This window comes from Gobio gobio (genome assembly GCF_949357685.1).
Source record: "Gobio gobio genome assembly, chromosome: 16".
Taxonomy (NCBI): Eukaryota; Metazoa; Chordata; class Actinopteri; order Cypriniformes; family Gobionidae; genus Gobio; species Gobio gobio.
The window spans coordinates 20,576,630-20,596,227 of record NC_137109.1 but is presented as its reverse complement, the minus strand read 5'-3'; the positions used below and the strand labels follow the sequence as shown (position 1 = coordinate 20,596,227).

General features: G+C 40.9%; 1 protein-coding gene across 10 annotated transcripts in view; it reads left to right on the top strand.

The window, feature by feature from the left end:
- stx3b (syntaxin 3b) overlaps positions 1-19,598 on the top strand; it is a 48,269-nt gene that overhangs the window by 3,857 nt on the left and 24,814 nt on the right. For all 10 annotated transcript variants that reach the window (XR_013818237.1, XR_013818238.1, XR_013818239.1 and 7 more), the window contains exons 2-3: positions 12,024-12,098; positions 12,199-12,298. Coding sequence is in view for 5 of the 10 variants with exons in the window: in XM_079839844.1 (XP_079695970.1) it covers positions 12,024-12,098; positions 12,199-12,298 (175 nt within the window). In the remaining 5 variants the exon portion in view is untranslated. The remainder of the gene's footprint in view (positions 1-12,023; positions 12,099-12,198; positions 12,299-19,598) is intronic.

The window sequence follows — 19,598 nt, the reverse complement described above, 5'->3', positions numbered from 1 at the left end:
AAATTAATATTGGTCTTCCCTGAATAAATTAAATTACATTAATCCTTACACTTAAGGTTGCAAAAGTTAGTCATTCAAGAGCAGTGAGTGTCATAAAGGTTCATCAAACAACACAAGACAAAGAGAAACTCAGAGACAGCAGCAGTTTATTCGACAGCAGTCACTTTAAGAGCGAACACGGATAGGTTACATGCAGTTGCACAAACGTTCACTCGCGAGTCACGACGGGGTTTACGTGCACCCTCGTCAAGACGGTCATTTAGTACATACATTTGTGTGTATCTGACCATTTCAGCGCAATTTGTACTCGCAAGCTTTTTGTGAGATGGCCTGTGTGTGTGTGTGTGTCTCTCCAGACCGTGCGCGCGAGTGAGTGAACACTGGCAAGACTTAAAAATAAATGCAAATGATAAACTTTAATGACGATGCGACACTGCCTCGATTGTGCAAAGTGGCAAATCCTGTGTCAACTGAGCAGCTCGATTTTAGTGCGATGCGCTGATGTGAAGCCATTTGAGCATTTTGAAAGGGAGAGAGAGAGCGCGCGCACGCGGTGATTCACGCGCGCTGTTTGTGAACTTACGTCCCACAGAACGTTTTCAAATGACTGCGTAAGTTATTTAATATAGAAATATGAATTGTACCTCACCTTCAGCATTATAATTATTTTACCCGCGCTGGAAAGAGAATGAGACGGGAGAATGCCCTAGCTCTCACGGCAGATGCCGGTTTTATGTGTCGTCAGCATGCGATCGGTTCATGAGATCGGCCTTTTTGGAGACCGCCGATCAATCATCCCAAAGCGATTATCGATCGATCGAGATCGGTTGCCGATCGATCGGAGCACCCCTAATTACAGGTCTTAGGGCGAACAATTAATCCGTGTTAATACACAAAAAGTTGTTTGCCGTGGTAATCTTTAATCAAAATCTAAAAAGTAACTTCCGGTCTGGAATGGCGTTCCCTTTAGGATTAAGACGGCAGTTTGAGAGCTTGAGTTTGAATATCCTTAACCACTCCCCTCCAACCGTTAGTCTGCTATGAGTGAGGGATGGAGAGGAGGTGTGCTGAAGTAAAACCCTGCCCACCTATTAAATATTCTGTTTCACTTGGAAATACGTCACAGCACTGAAATAAAACCAGTTGCAACTTCCGGTTCATTGGGACTTTAAGAACAAGCAGAAGATATGCGGTTTTATCCAGTAGTGGGCGGGACTAATGCGCAAACGGCAATCTCATTGGCTGGTGCTCATCTATTACCTTCACTCTTTTGATTTCAGCAAATCAGTTTGAGCGAATGCAGACAATGTGATTAATATTCATGAACCCGGCAGCTCATCAATCCTTAGTGCGTTGTATATAGTCACTAGACCATTAGAAACACTGAATGACCAACAATACTGTGAATAATTATTATGTATATTTGAATAGACTGATTATCAAATATCAATATATATATATATATATTATATATTTTAAAAACATTTCTTAAATATAAACATGCATGTGTGCGCATTTATATACACATAGTACTTATGCACAGTACACACACATATTATGTAAACACAAACTTTTATTTTGGATACGGTTAATCGATTTGACAGCTCTAATATAAATAAAATAGTATATCAGTCTGGGGAGTAAACAAAAAAATGTACTTGCCAATGCCGATTAAATTGCCATGGTGTCCGTAGAGGGTTGCCATGGTACTGCCATGTTTTAATGGACACGCATCATGTTTTTGTTAATGTTCCATGACACTACAATATCATGGCAGTATCATGGTATTTTTTCAGGTAAATTGAAGTATGCAATACAATTCTGTGATAAATGAATATAGTATATTAGAGTACTGTTGGCGGGGGTTATTGAGGACTGAGTTTGTTGGGATGTCAGATCCTATGGGCAGGGTCAGAGGTGAGGATTTGTTTCTGTGATGACTCTGCCCCAGTCAAATATTTCTTTTGTTACCTGAAGCAGCCTGGCTGGCAAGAGGAACTTGTGTGCGTGTGTGCTTATGGCCGAACCCTATTTACATTACTCATAGATTTGTTTCCGTGCTGTTTTGCATGCAGACAATCTCACTTGCTCAGTTTTTTGTACTTGCCTGTTACTGGTTTCTTTTCTTTGTAAGATAAAATAATATAATAATAAATAAATAATTATACAAATTTTCTTCTTTTTCTGGTGTTTTCTTGTGCAAAACTCTCTGACAAAACCCTGAGATGGGTGGTTGTCAGGGTGTTGCTATACTGTAGCTAGAGTGTTTTTGCGTGTTGCTATGCTGTATCTTGGGTGTTTTGTATATCCTTTTACTGGGATACACCCAAGAAACACGAGACTGAGAAGTCATCCTCCATCACTCAGTAAGTTGTCTTTGTATGATTTCCTGTGGTGGTAGGATTGATTAATTGATGATCCCATATAGAAGGTAGAGATAGCCCTGGTGGTCCAGTCCAGGAAGATTTGTCTGTAAGGGTAATGTTTAAATGCACAGTTACCTGACAAATATTTTTCAAGTAAACCTGACTCTTCATTTTCTTCCACTCCAGATATGGGTTATACTATATATATTTTTTATTTTATTCACTTAAGAATATTTTAATTCCATTTCTTTGTAATGCACTTTGAATTGCCACTGTGTATGAAATGTGCAATACAAATAAACTTGCCTTGCCTTGCCTTTTGGGTGTTTGCTATGGGGTTGCTAGGGGGTTCTGGCAGGGTTATGTACTAGTCCAAGTGAAAAGTGTGCATTCTTAAGTCACTATAATATTCTGATCAGTGTTATAATTACTAAATAAAAAAAAATAAAAAAATCTTCCAAAATTAGCTAATATAAAAATAAAAATTCAAATTAATTTTATTTTCACTTAACAAATAATAGGCTTTGTATATTATAAACCATATACAGTCTGCATGTAATACATATGCAAATGTCACTAAATAGCAATAATATTAGACGGAGACCTGAAAGGGATAGTTCACCCAAAAATTTTAATTATTTTATTACTCTCCCTCATGTTGCTCCAATCCAACAAGACTTTTGTTCATCTTCAGAACACAAATAAAGATCTTTTTTAATGAAATATGAGAGATTTCTGTCCCTCCATTGACAGCTTTGCAACTACCACTTGGACGCTTTAAAAAGTTCATTAAGAGATCTTAAAAATAATCCAAATGAATTGAGCAGTTTAGACCAAAATTTTCTGAATCGGTTTATGTGATGAACAGATTTAATTTAGGCTTGTATTCACATATAAACATTCTCGTATTACGCAGCACGTTTGAGCTTCTCAAGAACCGATGAGATTCATTCTCGTGTTACGCAGCATGTTTGAGCTTCTCAAGAACCAATGAGATTCATTCTCATGTTACGCAGCACGTTTGAGCTTCTCAAGAACCAATGAGATTAATTCTCGTGTTACAAAGCACGTTTGAGCTTCTCAAGAACCGATGAGATTCATTCTCGTGTTACGCAGCACGTTTGAGCTTCTCAAGAACCAATGAGATTAATTCTCGTGTTACGCAGCACGTTTGAGCTTCTCAAGAACCAATGAGATTCATTCTTGTGTTACGCAGCATGTTTGAGCTTCTCAAGAACCAATGAGATTCATTCTCATGTTACGCAGCACGTTTGAGCTTCTCAAGAACCAATGAGATTAATTCTCGTGTTACAAAGCACGTTTGAGCTTCTCAAGAACCGATGAGATTCATTCTCGTGTTACGCAGCACGTTTGAGCTTCTCAAGAACCAATGAGATTAATTCTCGTGTTACGCAGCACGTTTGAGCTTCTCAAGAACCAATGAGATTCATTCTTGTGTTACGCAGCATGTTTGAGCTTCTCAAGAACCGATGAGATTAATTCTCGTGTTACGCAGCATGTTTGAGCTTCTCAAGAACCGATGAGATTCATTCTCGTGTTACTCAGCACGTTTGAGCTTCTCAAGAACCGATGAGATTCATTCTCGTGTTACACAGCACGTTTGAGCTTCTCAAGAACCAATGAGATTCATTCTCGTGTTACGCAGCACGTTTGAGCTTCTCAAGAACCAATGAGATTCATTCTCGTGTTACGCAGCACGTTTGAGCTTCTCAAGAACCAATGAGATTCATTCTCGTGTTACGCAGCACGTTTGAGCTTCTCAAGAACCAATGAGATTAATTCTCGTGTTACGCAGCACGTTTGAGCTTCTCAAGAACCAATGAGATTCATTCTTGTGTTACGCAGCATGTTTGAGCTTCTCAAGAACCAATGAGATTAATTCTCGTGTTACGCAGCATGTTTGAGCTTCTCAAGAACCGATGAGATTAATTCTCGTGTTACGCAGCACGTTTGAGCTTCTCAAGAACCGATGAGATTCATTCTCGTGTTACTCAGCACGTTTGAGCTTCTCAAGAACCAATGAGATTCATTCTTGTGTTACGCAGCACGTTTGAGCTTCTGTTTATGTTCGCTGATCAATGTTTATATGTGAATAAAAGCCTAAATTAAATCTGTTTATCATATAAAGCGATCAAGTCTTTTAAGAAATGTTTTACTAAACTGCTCAATTCATATGGATTTGTTTTATGATCGCTTTATGAACTTTTTGAAGCGTCAAAAGTTGTTGAAGTTGTGTGGCTGTCAATGGAGGGACAGAAAGCTCTCAGATTTCATCAAAAAAGATCTTCTTTCGTGTTCTGAAGATGAACGAAAGTCTTACTGGTTTGGAACGACATGAGGGTGAGTAACAGAATATTCATTTTCAGGTGAACTATCCCTTTAAGAGGTTTGCTCAAATCTTTAACCCTAGGTCTGAGCAGCAGTAGTAATGAAGCTTGTCTTAGCAAAAAACACTACTAACAGCTGCTTGGGACTCGTCTGTGTTGACCCTCTGTGCTAAAGGAAATCCTGTTGAGAAAAAAACCTCTATCGCTCTAACCTCTAAATAAATGGGTTTTTCTATCTGTGTCTCTCTGTAATGTTTAACTTGGTGTGGCTGAACTGTTTTCCTCTTCTTTGTGTGCATGTAAGAGTATTAAAGGCTAAGTGTACACAGACACTGTTGTTCTTCTTGGAGCACTAAGGGAACTGTGGGACATTAAACAGCTGAGCGGGAACACTGTGTGAGGGTGATTTAATTTGTTTTTTGTGTCCTTCCGGCAATTCCAATTGGCCTTCTACTGTAAGTGTTAGCAGTATGATGAGTGAAAAAAACTCTCAGGTAGGGCTGTACGATTAATCGAAAAATAACCGAAACCGACATTCAGAACCTCTAACCGACGTATTTTTCCCATGTCCGTTATTTCGGTTTTCACGTGACTCCGCCCCGTCAGTCACATCAAGTGCAGTTTGCAGGCATACAGAGAGATGCAGGAGCAGTTATCTGTGTATATAGATGCCCAGAATCACTATAGTAACTGCATGTTTTACACAGTTTATACAGGTCAGTTAATTGCTGTTCTTATAGCCTACGCGCTGACATGCACGCACACACACACAGACGGCGCGCGCAAGCCCCGGAGCCAGATCGCTTTCACTTTCGTGCTCATAAAGTTTGTCAAGTAAATGCGTTTAAAGGCTTGCCAGTTTCACCATTTAAAGCGATTGTGCACTATTCAAAAACAACAACGGACAATGTATCCGTTCAGGGCTCAGCTTTTTTCTGTGACACAGAGAGCCGAGCCATGTCGCGTCTCTGACAACGCGCGCTCCCTGAAGGCAGACCTCTCACCTGCGTCCTCACAAAGCTTGTCGACTCATTTGTATGTGGTTTAAGCCCTGCCATTTTTCGACCATCAGATGTGTATTATGTTGAACTAATGCCTAATATATATTGTGACAAACGAGCACTCAGACAGAAGATCGCACATCACGTGAAGATCGCGTGCAGAGAGTAACGCAGTGTCAACGGCAACGCTGTCCTGTGACTAAAGTAATCTCTTTTAATACCTTAATGAAGTAAGTACAAACCACAGCTTCATAATGAATAGAGACGGTATGAGTAGGCTAATTCACACACACAATCACTCTCTCATTAATGCATTCAAATAAATGTAATGTAGGCCTACTGTGTTAATTTATCTTTATCTGATGTACAACAAGCAGAAATCTGCCCCATAGACAATAACTGCCGAAAGTGAACCGTTTCCTTCAAGTACTTTAAAATCACAAAGAAATGCACTTTCATTAGAAAAAAAAAATCCACCTTTAATGGTAGAAAATATTTACAGTACAAACCTTATCAGTGAACTTACTCAAAAACCTTATGAGGGCAAAAAATTAAGAGAAAAAAAAAAGAGAAAAATAATCGTTCATTAATCGTAATCGAGGTAAAATGTTCAATTAATCGAGGTTTTTATTTTTGGTCAAATCGTTACAGCCCGACTCTCAGGGTAGACTGTTAACTCACTATACCTTAACCTAGTAAGACGTTTTCTCTCTCTCATGTTCCCTCAGCAGGAAGTCTCTTTTAGTCTTATCTCTCAACCTCAGTTCACAGCTTTTCCAGCACACTGCATTTGTGTGTGTGTCTTTGACCTTCACAAAAACCCGTTGGGTTGGCAACACATTGTTTATATTACAAGTAAACTTGAAAAAAGAGCAGGAGTCTTTGTCAGCAGGATAGGTTATATTACATTTTGTCACAGGAATAGTTTGTCTATGAAATTCTCTAGTACAACCTCAGTAAGTGCTTGTTTTCATATTACTGCCTATGTGTTAGCCCTTGGCTGATGGTCTCTTATGAAAATGTACTATGGTAAACATATTTTCCACCATACCATCATTAATATGGGTATCAGTGGCATTTGCCAAAAATAAATGCTCTTATGGTTAAGGATCACTCATCTAACAATCATCTAAACCTAAGTATTAAACTTTGTAAATCATTCTGCAACATTCGTGTTATCAGGATGAATAACCCAATTCTGGTTGATACTGACCAACTGATAATTAATTTTATGTTATGGCCGGTAACGCATTACAAATAACACGAGTTATGTGATCCGATTCTGATTCTTTTTTCTAAAGTAACTAGTAAAGTAATGCATTACTTTTAAATTTACAACAAAATACTTTTTTAAGTAATGTTTGCCAAAATATATTTTTTTACCTTTACATTTGCTAGAATATAAATGTTAGTAAATAAAACAAAAAAGCAAGGCCAGCCCAGCTGAGAAAAAGCAATGCAATACTTTCCATAAACAGTAACTAAGTACACAATTAGGGAGTAACGCAATATTGTAATGCATTTAGTTTTAAAAGTAACTTTCCCTAACAATGTTATGGCCAATATTAAAATTAAGATTCAAACAATAAAAACTAAAATCAGTCATTTATTGTGTATTATTATTTTTATTATATATATTTTTTTTTTTGATCGATGTGAATTTGCGCAACACAACATTATAGTATTCAGTATAACATTATAGCATTATAAACACAACATTATTGTATGTTCAGTTTTGGTTTCGTTTTCACTGTGTTCTGTCCCAGTTTTGCCTGCCTATGTTCCCTAGTTAGTTTCCTTGGTTGTTCATTAGTTCCACACACCTGTTTCTGTTCAGCTTTTTACTGTGTATTTTAGCCTTGAGTTTAATCTTCTCCTGATTTTTTAAATTTTTATTTTGGAGGTTAAATAAATACTGTTTATTTAATTCTACTTCATCATGCTTACTGAGCATCACCTCACCTGTACCCTGACTTTTTTTTTATTTTATTATATTTTTCAGTGTTTTTCAATTATTTGTGCTTTTACTGAGTAACTTTAAGTGATAAATGATGTCAAAGGTTTTTGAATGTAAAAATAAGAAAAATGAGCATGAACAATTGAATATTCAATATCGAATGTTACAGACAAATTAAAACTTATCTAGTATCGTCTGAAAACAGAGTTGATACCAATATATCCATTTGTTTTTCTTCAGAAAATGTAAAAATCTAGCTTTTACTGCAATAATACTGTGGTATTATCCACCGACTTTAAAATTCAAAAGTGTGAGTTCGGTAAGATTTTGAAAAAAAGTGTTTCTGAAAGAAGTCTCTTCTGCTCACCAATGCTGCATTTATTTGATCAAAAATACAGTAAAACATTTGAAATAGAAAACATTTGACTAGTAGTGTATGCCTTAAAACAATTACATCAAAAGACAAAGTTCAGCAAAATATATCGTATTAATTACATAATTTTACAGAAGCAAATTAACTGTACTGTTATTTTGGTAGTTGAATGCATGTCATTTGATCCCTTAGAAATGCTGAATGAGTTAAAGTTTTTGAGCTTCATATAGAGTTTCACAGAGATCCAAAGATATGTGTGTGTGTGTGTGTGTTGAGTGTTTAGTGTATGTGTGTGTTTGGCTTCTCTGTGGTGAAGTGACAGAGCTGCAAGTTTGATGACTGTTAAGAAATCCTTGTGTGGTGTAATAAAGAAGGTCAGACTTTAACCCTCTTGTCTCCTGACATTTGAGTTATATGTTATCATGCACAAAGCTCTGTTCTATGACGGTGTTAATGTGTTTATTTGCGTCATTTGACAGTAAAGCTATTATTAAAATGCAAAACAGTTCTTGTCTCCACATGCTCCTCATAAAACGTCACAAGGCTCACCTGTCTGTCCTTATAAAGTGCTGGCAAGTCCGCTGTAACATTGCTGCTAACATTGCACAAAATCATAATTTACCTTTCTTCCTTTCGAAAGGATTTTATAGAGAGATGTGTTGTCCATTTAGGAAGACTTTTCATGCAATAAAAGTCTACATTTGCCAGTTTGTTAAAGCAACTGTTGGGCAGCTTACATTGTGCCTTGTCAGCAGAGGCCTGTAACACCGGATGTTCATGTGATGTGAAAAATCGAACATCCGTAATCTTAAAGAAGTGCAGATTAATATCAGAGAACTTGACCATAAACTCATGACTTGACTTGGATCAAGAGGTGAACATTTATATCGGTGGCTGATATGTCATTCACTTATGACTTATTCAATTACTAGTATTATGGTTGCCGATAGTGAGATTATAGCAGGTAATTGTGAACACTAATATGCATAATTGTATTTTTTTTTTTTTTTTTTTGTAATGTCCATGTAAGACCTCCTAACCTAATGCCGCAGTGTGTGTGCCAGTGCAGCGTATAAGTGTGACCTGGAAATATCCAGTGTTTGAGCCATGTTGGCTTGTCTTGTCACTTTGTAAGGATTTATTTAGGATCTATGTACTGTGTACTTGCATTTTTTTAATCAGGATCATCAGCTATAAACAACAATATGGTGTTTAATTTTAATTTCGTTTAATTAAGTAATAAGTAAAAATAGGGTTCAAAACTAGTGTATTTGTAATATGACTTAAAGGGATAGTTCACCCAAAAATGAAAATTCTGTCATCATTTACTCACCCTCAAGTTGTTCCAGACCTGTATGAGTTTCTTTGTTCTGCTGAATACAAAAGAAAATATTTAGAAGAATGTTTGCAACAAAGCAGAGAGAGCAACCATTTACTACCATAGTAGGAAAAAAATACTATGGTAATCAGTAGTTGCTCTCTCTGCTTTGTTACAAACATTCTTCACTCTTTCTTCTTTTGTGTTCAGCAGAACAAATAATCTCATACAGGTTTGGAACAACTTGAGGGGGAGTAAATGATGACACAATTTTCATTTTTGGGTGAACTATCCCTTTAAGGTCCATATGGGACATTTCATTCCATCGGTGCTGTTGTTTTTTAAAGGGGTCATATGATTCTATTTTTAAAGTTCATTATTTTTATTATTGGGAGTAACAGCAAAGGCGGAGGGTGAACCAACTCCAGGGTAAGGCTAAAACACATTTAAATAGATTTCCATGAAATGGTTTCAAGTTACGTGTCACAGCACAACATACACATCCCATCATTAAAACAAATAATTATTTGTTATTAAAGGGGTCATGCACTGCATTCAAAATGGTCATAATTTAGAAGGTACAAGGCATTTAGCCTCTGACTTGAACGCTCTGTTTGAAGGGAAGTGTCTGCTCTGAGACTTCAGTGTAAACACCCACTGCTGCGATTGTCTGACATCTTGCATACAAAATAGTATTTTGTAAGTCCCTCGAAAACTTTTAGCGCGTTTTACTATTACATCTCTCAAGGTTAACTAGTCGTGAAAAGTGTTGATCTATGGCATTATATTTAGATCGTGAAAGGTTGCAGTGATGAGCATTGTAGCCGATCACAGACATGTTGAGCACATGAATGCTGTGATCTCGTCATTGTAACTCGATTTCTGCAAACTAGCGAATGCTTTCATCATAACTGACAGTGCAAACACAATATAAAGAAGAGATTTGCTGATTATAACGGGAGTTTTGGATAAAGTCACTCGAGAGTCACTGATAAACTTTTCAGTTTGATTGACAGCTCCAGCGATTGTAAAGGGAGCGTTCTTTGATCACTTTCTATATATAATTTAATCACAGTTTAAATAGCAGATTATTTTCATCCTACTAAGAGAAATAATGTGAAGTTGACCGTTTAGCCACTGGTTTGATTTACTGACACATAGACAAAGAACATCTGACTGTACATGAATCATATCAGAAATCACTGGTCACAGATCAGGCATTAGAATTAACACAGTTACTTACATGTTGTCGCAATACTGTCGAGTCCATATCGTAAAAGTCTGTGCCGAAATTGTGACTGAAGAATTCCCAGTAAAATATACTGAATAAAAATAAATAATGCTCAACTTAGATTACTGAAAATAAATAAGCACATTCCTAGCATTAGGATCCTTTGGAAGGTAATGTTATTTTGTCCAGTAATCCTGTATCGCTCTTCTCTCCTCATCATCTCACTAACACACCAGTGGGCGGGGCCAAAGTTGCAATGATGAAGTAGCCGTTGATTTTATTCTGCAGAGGCGGTCTTTCACCTGTCAAAGACAGGCACATTCTCTGGACTTGTTACAATAAAAGCTGTTTTTGGACTAACAAGGAAGTTTTCAGTTCTGAAACTTTATATTTTTACAGTATATGAAGATATTTATTTTCTTATAGTATGATGACCTCTTATATGTCAAAAGCTCTACGTTCACAAACCACTTTTAATTTGAACAGAAAAGCAAGCATAGGCCACTGTATGCGTGATTTGACATTGAGGAAAGTGTGCAAAGAGCGCTCCCTTCATAATCGCTAATAAGCTGTCACTCATTTTAGTTCATCATATTCTCACAAAGTTCCAGTATAATCAATGTGCAGAGAGGGTGGATTCTAACTTAAACACTTCTGATTGGCCATTACCAACAGATATGTTTGTGATGGGTTACACTGCTCAATGCTGTAAAAAGAAACCTTTGACGCTCTCAAGAGCGCAAACACAGATACACACTGGAGCGTTTGAGTGAGAAAAGTCTCAAGTCCGTGGCCAGGGGAAGGCTAAGCCTTGCCCAGCCTTACACACGCTCCGCCTATGAGTAACAGAATAAGTAAGCATGCTGTAATGTTAAAAAAACAAACACATTTTTCACATTCTGTAACTCGTTGATTTCTACAAAGCCCCTTCTTCTAATAGGTTCAGAGTGTTCTGATTGGCCAGCAGATTCAGTGCATTTTGAATGGCCAAACATTGTGTGATGGAAATGTAACGGCTGTTACCATAATCGCGAGCTTCAGCTTACAGGACTTCTACAGCTGTTGTAAACACACAGTTAATAGTATTCTTGGTTTTACCGTATCAGTTTGAGCCGAAGTTGGATTCTGAAAATGCGTTTCTCATTAGTAAGTAGTCTCTGTATATAGCCGGCGTAGTACTTTCCTAGGTTCAGGAGCACAAAAAAACAGTGTCACAGTGTTTCTTTGAGGATGCATTTGGGCGGGCATTATGCTAATGTTTCACATTGTGACGTGGACGTTTGAGGAAGGAATATCTGGACCTCTAGGTGTTTTAGGCAGGTCTGAATCAGGGTTCTCTGTTAGATAGAATACATTTCTGCATAATATATTTAGGTTACTTATACAAAAAAATATAACTACAAAATAATTCTCATGCTGTATGTTTCAGACATGCGATCATGATGACGAGGATGTTGAGATCGCCGTGGACAATGCTGCTTTTATGGATGAGTTCTTCGGCCAGGTACTTTCTTCATGTTTGTGTAAATACTTCTGATGTGCTTTGCCTGAATGTGGGTCATTGTGGTTTGTGCATTTTGAGTGACCTTGTTTCTTTGTTTCAGATTGAAGACATCAGGAACAGCATTGACAAGATTGATGAGAATGTGGCCGAAGTGAAGAAACTTTACTCAGTTATTCTTTCTGCACCAACATCCGACCAGAGTAAGTCACATTCACATGTGCACACATTATGACTCAGTTCAACAGTGTTTTCCACATGCTGCATCCCAATTCGCATACTTTCCGTCCTAAATAGTATTTGGAGTTAGTATTAGTGTGTCCCGAATCGTAGCATGTTGAAATGAGTATTCCAAAGATACCTGGATGGTCTACTTTTCCCGGTTAGAATTCGAAGTGCGGATCCATGCACACTATAACGGCTAATATTGCCCACAACCCATTGCAGGATTCTATTATAACTACAAACACGAATACATAAAAATAAAAATAAAAGTTTAGATAGTGTAGACCAGGGTTCCTCAAACTCGGCCCTGGAGGGCCGCTGTCCTGCAGAGTTTATCTCCAACCCCAATGAAACACAGCTAAACCAGCTAATCAAGCTTTTACTAGACATATTAGAAACTTTCAGCAGGTGTGTTGAGGCAAGCTGGAGCTAAACTCTGCAGGACAGTGGCCCTCCAGGACCGAGTTTGGACTCCCCTGGTGTAGACCAAGTGAAACAGCATTGCGTTTCCTCACAATTTTAATTGGTCAAATAAACTTCTTCTACTAATTCAGCACTTGCGGGTAGTTCGGTAGAATTAAATCCTCATTTCTTTATATCCCCGGGATTCGCGAGTGGCGCTTATATCTGTCTGTTATTAGTAATCGCACCCTGCTTCATACCTCAGTCATGTTAAAAACATGAATGCATTCACTCATCCATAAACATAATTTCCTCATAAACATTATTAGATCCATCGGCATGACGACAAGTTCCATGATTCCACACTCATTCACTGCGTCATCAATCTACTCCTTTGTTATTGTTTTAAAAAGGTTAGCGTCCCCTAGCGGCGAAAAAATACACATTGTAGCTTTATCCATTAAAAGCCTCATTATGCAAACACACGAGGAGAGTCTCTGCATGAAGGACCCACGACTGGCAGATCAACATGCTACAGTGTAAAAAAATTCGGCAACATTAAATGTACAGTTAGATCTATTACAGTTATTCACCATACATGCAAACGTTCTGTTAACTGGTTTTCACGGTTAAAAATCAAGATAATTTTTTAAGTGTTCTACATTTCTCTCTGAAACGGTAGGAAATTAAATTAAATTGAACTGTGACGAGATGATTGACAGGCCAGGTTAAACAGTGACAGGATGCACTTAAATAAACAACAGAACGGTCCGTTAAAGATGCAGTTATGACGAAGTAGTACATCCCAAAGATGTGTACTCTTCTGTAGCAACAATGAGTTTTGGGGAATAATTAATTCAAATGGTATGAATATTCATGAGTCTATGAATATTATTTGCTTGTTGTACAGACAAAATTTACGTATAACGGAACCTTTAATCTTTTAAAAGTAACCTTTATCCAAATTGATTTCTTCATCAATTATCAATCTTACAAACCTTAAGAAACATTGATCTGTTTGATCAGGACAAATAATATCTCTTATGTTTGTACCATTTGTATCACTGAAGGAGTAATACAAGAAAATCAAGCTTAAATGGGTAGCTAAAATCTTACGTCTCATTGACTTTGATATCTGTGAGCAAAACAATACGGATTCAATGTAATGCAATTATTGGGTTTTAATAAAACAACTACAGTTTACAAAGCTACGATTCATACGGGGAAATATGCATATATATGTAGGAGAAAAACAATATGGTACAAACAAGGAAACATGAAACTTAACGAATAATAAAAAGGGAAGAAGAATTAACGAGAGAGAGAGAGAGAGAGAGAGAGAGAGAGAGAGAGAGAGAGAGAGAGAGAGAGAGACAGACAGAGAGAGAGAGACAGCTTCAGTCTTTTCGTAAGAGCCCACAAGAAATTCATATAAATTCATAATTCCGACAACCTTTTTCAAGCAGTTTGATTGTGAAATAGAATACTTGCATTACTACGGCTTCTCGTGTAAGTGTCTGAGTTCGAATCGTCGGGGAAGTTCGCTAAGGATTTGTGAGTCCCAGGTGAACTTCTTTGAAGTTTAGGAAAGTCACTCCAGAAGTCTGCCGGTTTCTCTCTCCGTGGAGGCCTTCTCTCAGGGTTGGGAAGACCAGGGCTGGTCTTCCCTTCCATGGCGAAATGCCAAGAGGTCCGTTCCTTGTGGTGGCGAGAATGCAAAGAGCTGATGGTCGGTTCCAGTTTTTATAGAGGGGAAGGCCGACGCCTTCAACGCTCTTGCGGCTACATGATGTGGTTTGGATCTAATCAGCGTAACACACAGGCCCTTTGTTTAAGCATGATTTGATTAGACAAGTCACGAGGGCTGTGAGGTGTTCAGACTTTGGTCTATCCTGCCACATGAATGATTGAATCATTACTGTTACAGTCCCCCTTTTTGTCAGATGATGACCTATGGTCATTATCGGACAACCCCCATCACAATGGTCGGATGGCAGGTGAATCGGGACGGCTGGATAGCAGGTGTTCGTTGTGGCTGAGGAGCCAGCTCGATGAGGTTCCCATCTGCTTCTGGCGTGTTACCCTCCCTCCAGGGTTTCCATCGGAGACCTCCAGACACAGCTGTCGTAAGTTTGGCTGAAGCGGGTTCTCATCTCGTTGAACTTCCTGTACAGGAGAAAGGCTATGCCTAGGGTTAGGGTATTGCTGATGATCATGGAGATACATAGCGCAGTGTCAGAGGCTTGCATATCCGCAATGTCGTTGTTGGACATCTGCGGAGTTAGCGATAGCGGCTGCGAGGCGGGCATTGTAGCCGGGGCCGGTCGCTTGCTGCGGGTTAGCACTGCAACTTTGGGGCTGGATGTGGGGTTTGGGGGTACCCACATGTCGCCGTGTAGTGCGCCCGACTTGGCGAGGGCGTCGGTTTGGTCATTTAAGTCTTTGTCGAGACCTGGTAGCTTCGAGTGTGCTTTTACCTTCTTCCAGTACACTGTCAGGTCATGTGTTCTTGTGATGTTGTCACATTCCTGGAACAGGTGTTGGTGTTTGACTGGCTTGTTGTTAGTGGTCTTGAAACCATTCTGTTTCCAGCTTGGAAGGTGGCACACGAAACTGAGTCTGGCATAGTTAGAGTCTGAGCAGATGAGCAGTTCTCTGATGTTGTGTGCTGATGCAATCTGTAGGGCTATGAGAATAGCTGCTATCTCTGCATATTGCGATGACTGAGGACCCAACTTGAAGTGTTGTGGTGGGCACGGCTGATCGTTCACCCACAGCACTCCTGCATCTGCCTTGAGGATGCCGTCGTGGTTGTAGGAGCACCCATCGACGTAGGCCATGGGCATGCCCTGGCACGCATTCGGTTCAAAGTGTCTTTGACAGGTCAGTTGTTGTTGGGGTTCTTGTGCATCCGACCAGACAAAAGGGCAGTCTTTCTTCAGCAGGGCTGTTAGAGGTCTGGTCATGTCTGAGTAGTTTTCAATGAACTGTCGGGAGTAATTGCATACCCCTAGAAAACTGCGCAGCTCAGAGGTGTTAGTAGGAGGCTTGATCTTTTGAATGGCATGAATACAGTTTGACTGAGGTTCAATGCCTTGGGATCCGATTAGCAGGCCCACGTAGTTGACCTTGGCCCGGCACCACTGTCCTTTGTGGAGGGCGATCTTGGCACCGGCTGCGGATAGTTGGTTCAAAACATAGTCTCTTTCTTTCAGGTGGTCGGCCACCGTTGTGCTCTTCATGAGAACGTCGTCTACATAGATCAGGTTGGTCTTGAGAGGTGTAGCAGGTTCATCAGTCTCACCGACAGGCTGGTGGGAGACTGTGTATACTGCGAGGTGACTGTCCTCAGTCAGCTCTGTTCGGCACACCTGGTCTTTGGTCATCGGCATGACAGACGTGATGGCAATGAATTTGAAGGGTGCAGTGAACAGCGTGTTATCTGTACTCCCTTCTGGTATCAGTGCAGGTGGAATGGGCCCGATGATGGGTGGTTCAAGTTCAAAATCATGAAAGTCATGGCTCACTAGCCATCCCAGCGGGTAGGCCTTGGGAATGTTGATGTCAGTTGCTGTGCAGTTGTTGAAGAGGATGTAGACTACACAAGATGACATTTCAGTGAGGGGTGTGGCTTCAAGTGTGAGTCCGAGTTCCACACATTCAGGTGAGGGTTGGAAGAAGCCCAGCGTGTGGTTTAAGGTTTGGCCACATCGCATGTTGAGCCGAACAGCGACCCCTTTGGTGTATGCTGGTATCACCGTTCCCTGTTCGTTGACTAGGGTGCAGACCTTCGGGATGGTCTGTCCTGCCATGAGGTTGTCATGACTGATGGAGACGTGTGGCTGTAAAGTCAGTGGGGTTTCAAGTCGACCTTGCCTGAGGTCCACAGCAGCAATTAGCCCCTGGTCTGATTCTGGATCAGAGTGTTCGTGAATTAAAACTCGTCGTAGCTGCCAGTAGTCTGCTTTAACAGTCTCTGGTTGACGGTCTAGAAAGCTGCGTACGTCCCGGTTAGAAGTGATTCTGAGTAGGAACAATCTGTCCCAAGTGTTCGCGTTAGCGACAGTCTGCAGGTGAAAGTCTATGTCTTGCAAGTAGGCGTCAACGTCGTCTCCTCCTGCAGGGTCTGGGCTAAACGTAGGGATATTTCTGGCCAGCTTGTCAAGGTCTTTATGAGCTACGTGGCTGCTGGCCCTGACTTCCTGGAAGTGTTTCCCTTCCTCCGCTGCTGGCGGGGGTTCGTGGAGGCTAGAGGGTGACAGTCTTAGCAGTGGGTTGTCACCCCCCTTTCTAGCTCTTGGTTCTTGGCTAAAAGGTGCGGACCAGCTGGTCGGGGGAAACTTTGTGTGGTGCGTTCCCCCTTCCCGGTCACTTTGCAGTTTATATGAATGTTTCAGTTCTCTGTGAACAAGGTCAAGTTCATCTTTGAGCTCATGTCTTTGCTGGACCAGCTCATTGATCTCGGCTCGGGCAGCCTGCAAGTGGTATTCGGAGGCTTTGGCTTTAGCATCTCTGTCTTTGAATGCAGTGTTGGCTCTCTCTAGGAGAGCTTCGCCTCGCCGGAGCTGTTCGTTGAGTTCTTCCCTGGTGTCTTTCTCTGACTGCTCTCTGCGGTCTGTGTCCAGACGCAGATCTTTCAGGGCCTTTGGAAGTCTTTTTACTTCTTTCTCTCGTTCTGTGTCCGTTTCACCCTTTTTCTCGGTCTCTAGAAGTAGCTGGTCTAGATGACGCTGGGTGAGGGCCTGGTTTCTCCGGGCCTCCTCGGCTTGGAGCTTTAATGTTGCCGCTTCCTGTTCCAGGTCGGTGTGGCTCTTTTCTCTTAGCCGTGCCTGGGCGACAAGGTTGTGGGCGAGGCTCCCGAGGATCTTGGCCAGTTCTTTGTGAGAGTAACTCTGCGTCGGGTCGTGTGCCGTCAGCTTGTCTAGCTCTGTGTCCAGTTCCTCCTGGCTCAGCTGTTGCAGATCACTGGTGTCCTCCGACGGAACAGTGCTCGTCATCGCTTCCAGCCATACCGCTAGGCGATCCCAAGGGACAGCGGGACTGGATGAACGGGGCATACTGGTTCACTGTGGGCGAGAGAAACACAGCACACACACACAAAGAGGCCAATGCAAGTTTTTTCTAAGGTTAACGAGCTCTTGTACGGACCATGCCGTCGACAAGAATTTTGGCTAACTGATGTAAACAGTTAGACAGTTAGGCAATTAGGCGGGCCAATTTTTGGGTCGGCCTGAAATAGAGACTTTGACAGGCGGTAGCCCTGTGGGTCACCTGGTGACGCCGGCTGCTTGGTTGTCACTCTATTACTTAGCTTTCCTTGGGGTCTCTTGGTGAACTGAGAGAAACAAGATTACAACAGTCCGGAAAGTGAAGGTAGGAAAGAAACAAACACAAAAATGAATTGGTCTGCAATAAAAAGGAAAACAAGCGCGAACGCTGGGTGTTAGAGAAACACTAAAGGGGCTAAGCCTGCTACCTTTCGTGAGAGTTTCTGGGGCCTACAGCATGTGTGGCTATCGGGTTAGGAAACCTAGGAAGAGGGTGCGGCTTAGAGAGGAAAGGTGGGCCAAACGTTTAGACTATACTCGGGGGAGTATCTAATATTCGGCTTATAATGTGGGTTTTATCACATTTAGTTTATCCGGGGCGAGTTGAGGTCGCTCAGGTGGAAAACCAGCGGCACAGTTAGCCTTCCGGGCGTTCCCAAACACCCAACTGCCGTGTCCTCGGTCCTTCGTTACTCTGTATCGCGTTACGCCCACTCAAACAGTTTAGACTTTAAACACAACCTGACAGCACCCACCCGTCAACCGCCAGCCAGCACAGCAAAGTTGGCACGTTCCCTAGAACCCTCTTTTTCAAGAGTGGCTCCCTATTAAGCCATGGTTTAGATACAGGTGCCAGACATTGCCTTGTGTGTGTCAGCTGAACTGGTTGACTGGCTTTGGAGTGTCAAATTGCTGATGTCGCCACTGCGGGCCACAACGGCGGACAGAGGTAAAAGAAACCGAGATTCACACACAGCCGATGCCGGTCACGTCGGTTGGACAACCTTGCTCATGGAGACCACGTTGAGACGATTCTCAATTCACCACCGATGCTTGTGAGCCCTACAATAAATACACAAAGAGGGTAAATAGGTGAAATCAAAAATTAATTAAGACTCGCTTGTTTACCGGATCAAGTGATTTATGGTTGCAGGTGAAAAGGAAGTGGGAAAAGAGAGAGAGAGAGCTGTAAGCTGACTTAGCAGGGTATGGCCACACGGTGGCGTCCTTCCTTCCAAGTGGACTGTCAGTATCTTTAAGAACCTAATTTCAATTTAAGTTAGAGGAAATTCATTTTTCCTTTTAAACTCAAATTCAAATAAGTGTGTTTAATCAGCGAGAACGGAGACCTGGTTGCTGCCTAATACTAGTAAAATTGCATAAATGAAAACCTTTCTATAAGTAATCAATAAACAATTCACATGCTCTTCTTAGGAAGGAAATTAAGTTTGTTAAAACAAAATTAATAGCGGAGAGTAGAACTATCCGAAAATGCCCACGAGATGGCGCAGTCGAGTCCACCCAGACTAGAGTTAGTTAGGAGGAACGCTCACCAGATGGCGCTGTTACGCCCGCTCGGGATAAAGTTTTGGTGAAGTGTAATTCGAGAGCTGTTAGGTCGCGCCCTCTGGTTTCTAGCACGCAGAGTTGCACCTGCTCATGTGACTTGAAGACCAAAAATCAAATAATGGCCGCACACAGGATTAACACAAATCACAATTACTTTTTTAGACCACGTCGGATCTTTTCGTGCTATATTGGCACAAACAAATTGGCAGGATTCATTCGCTGCACAAGAAAATGTGGATACAGGAATAAACATCTGCTT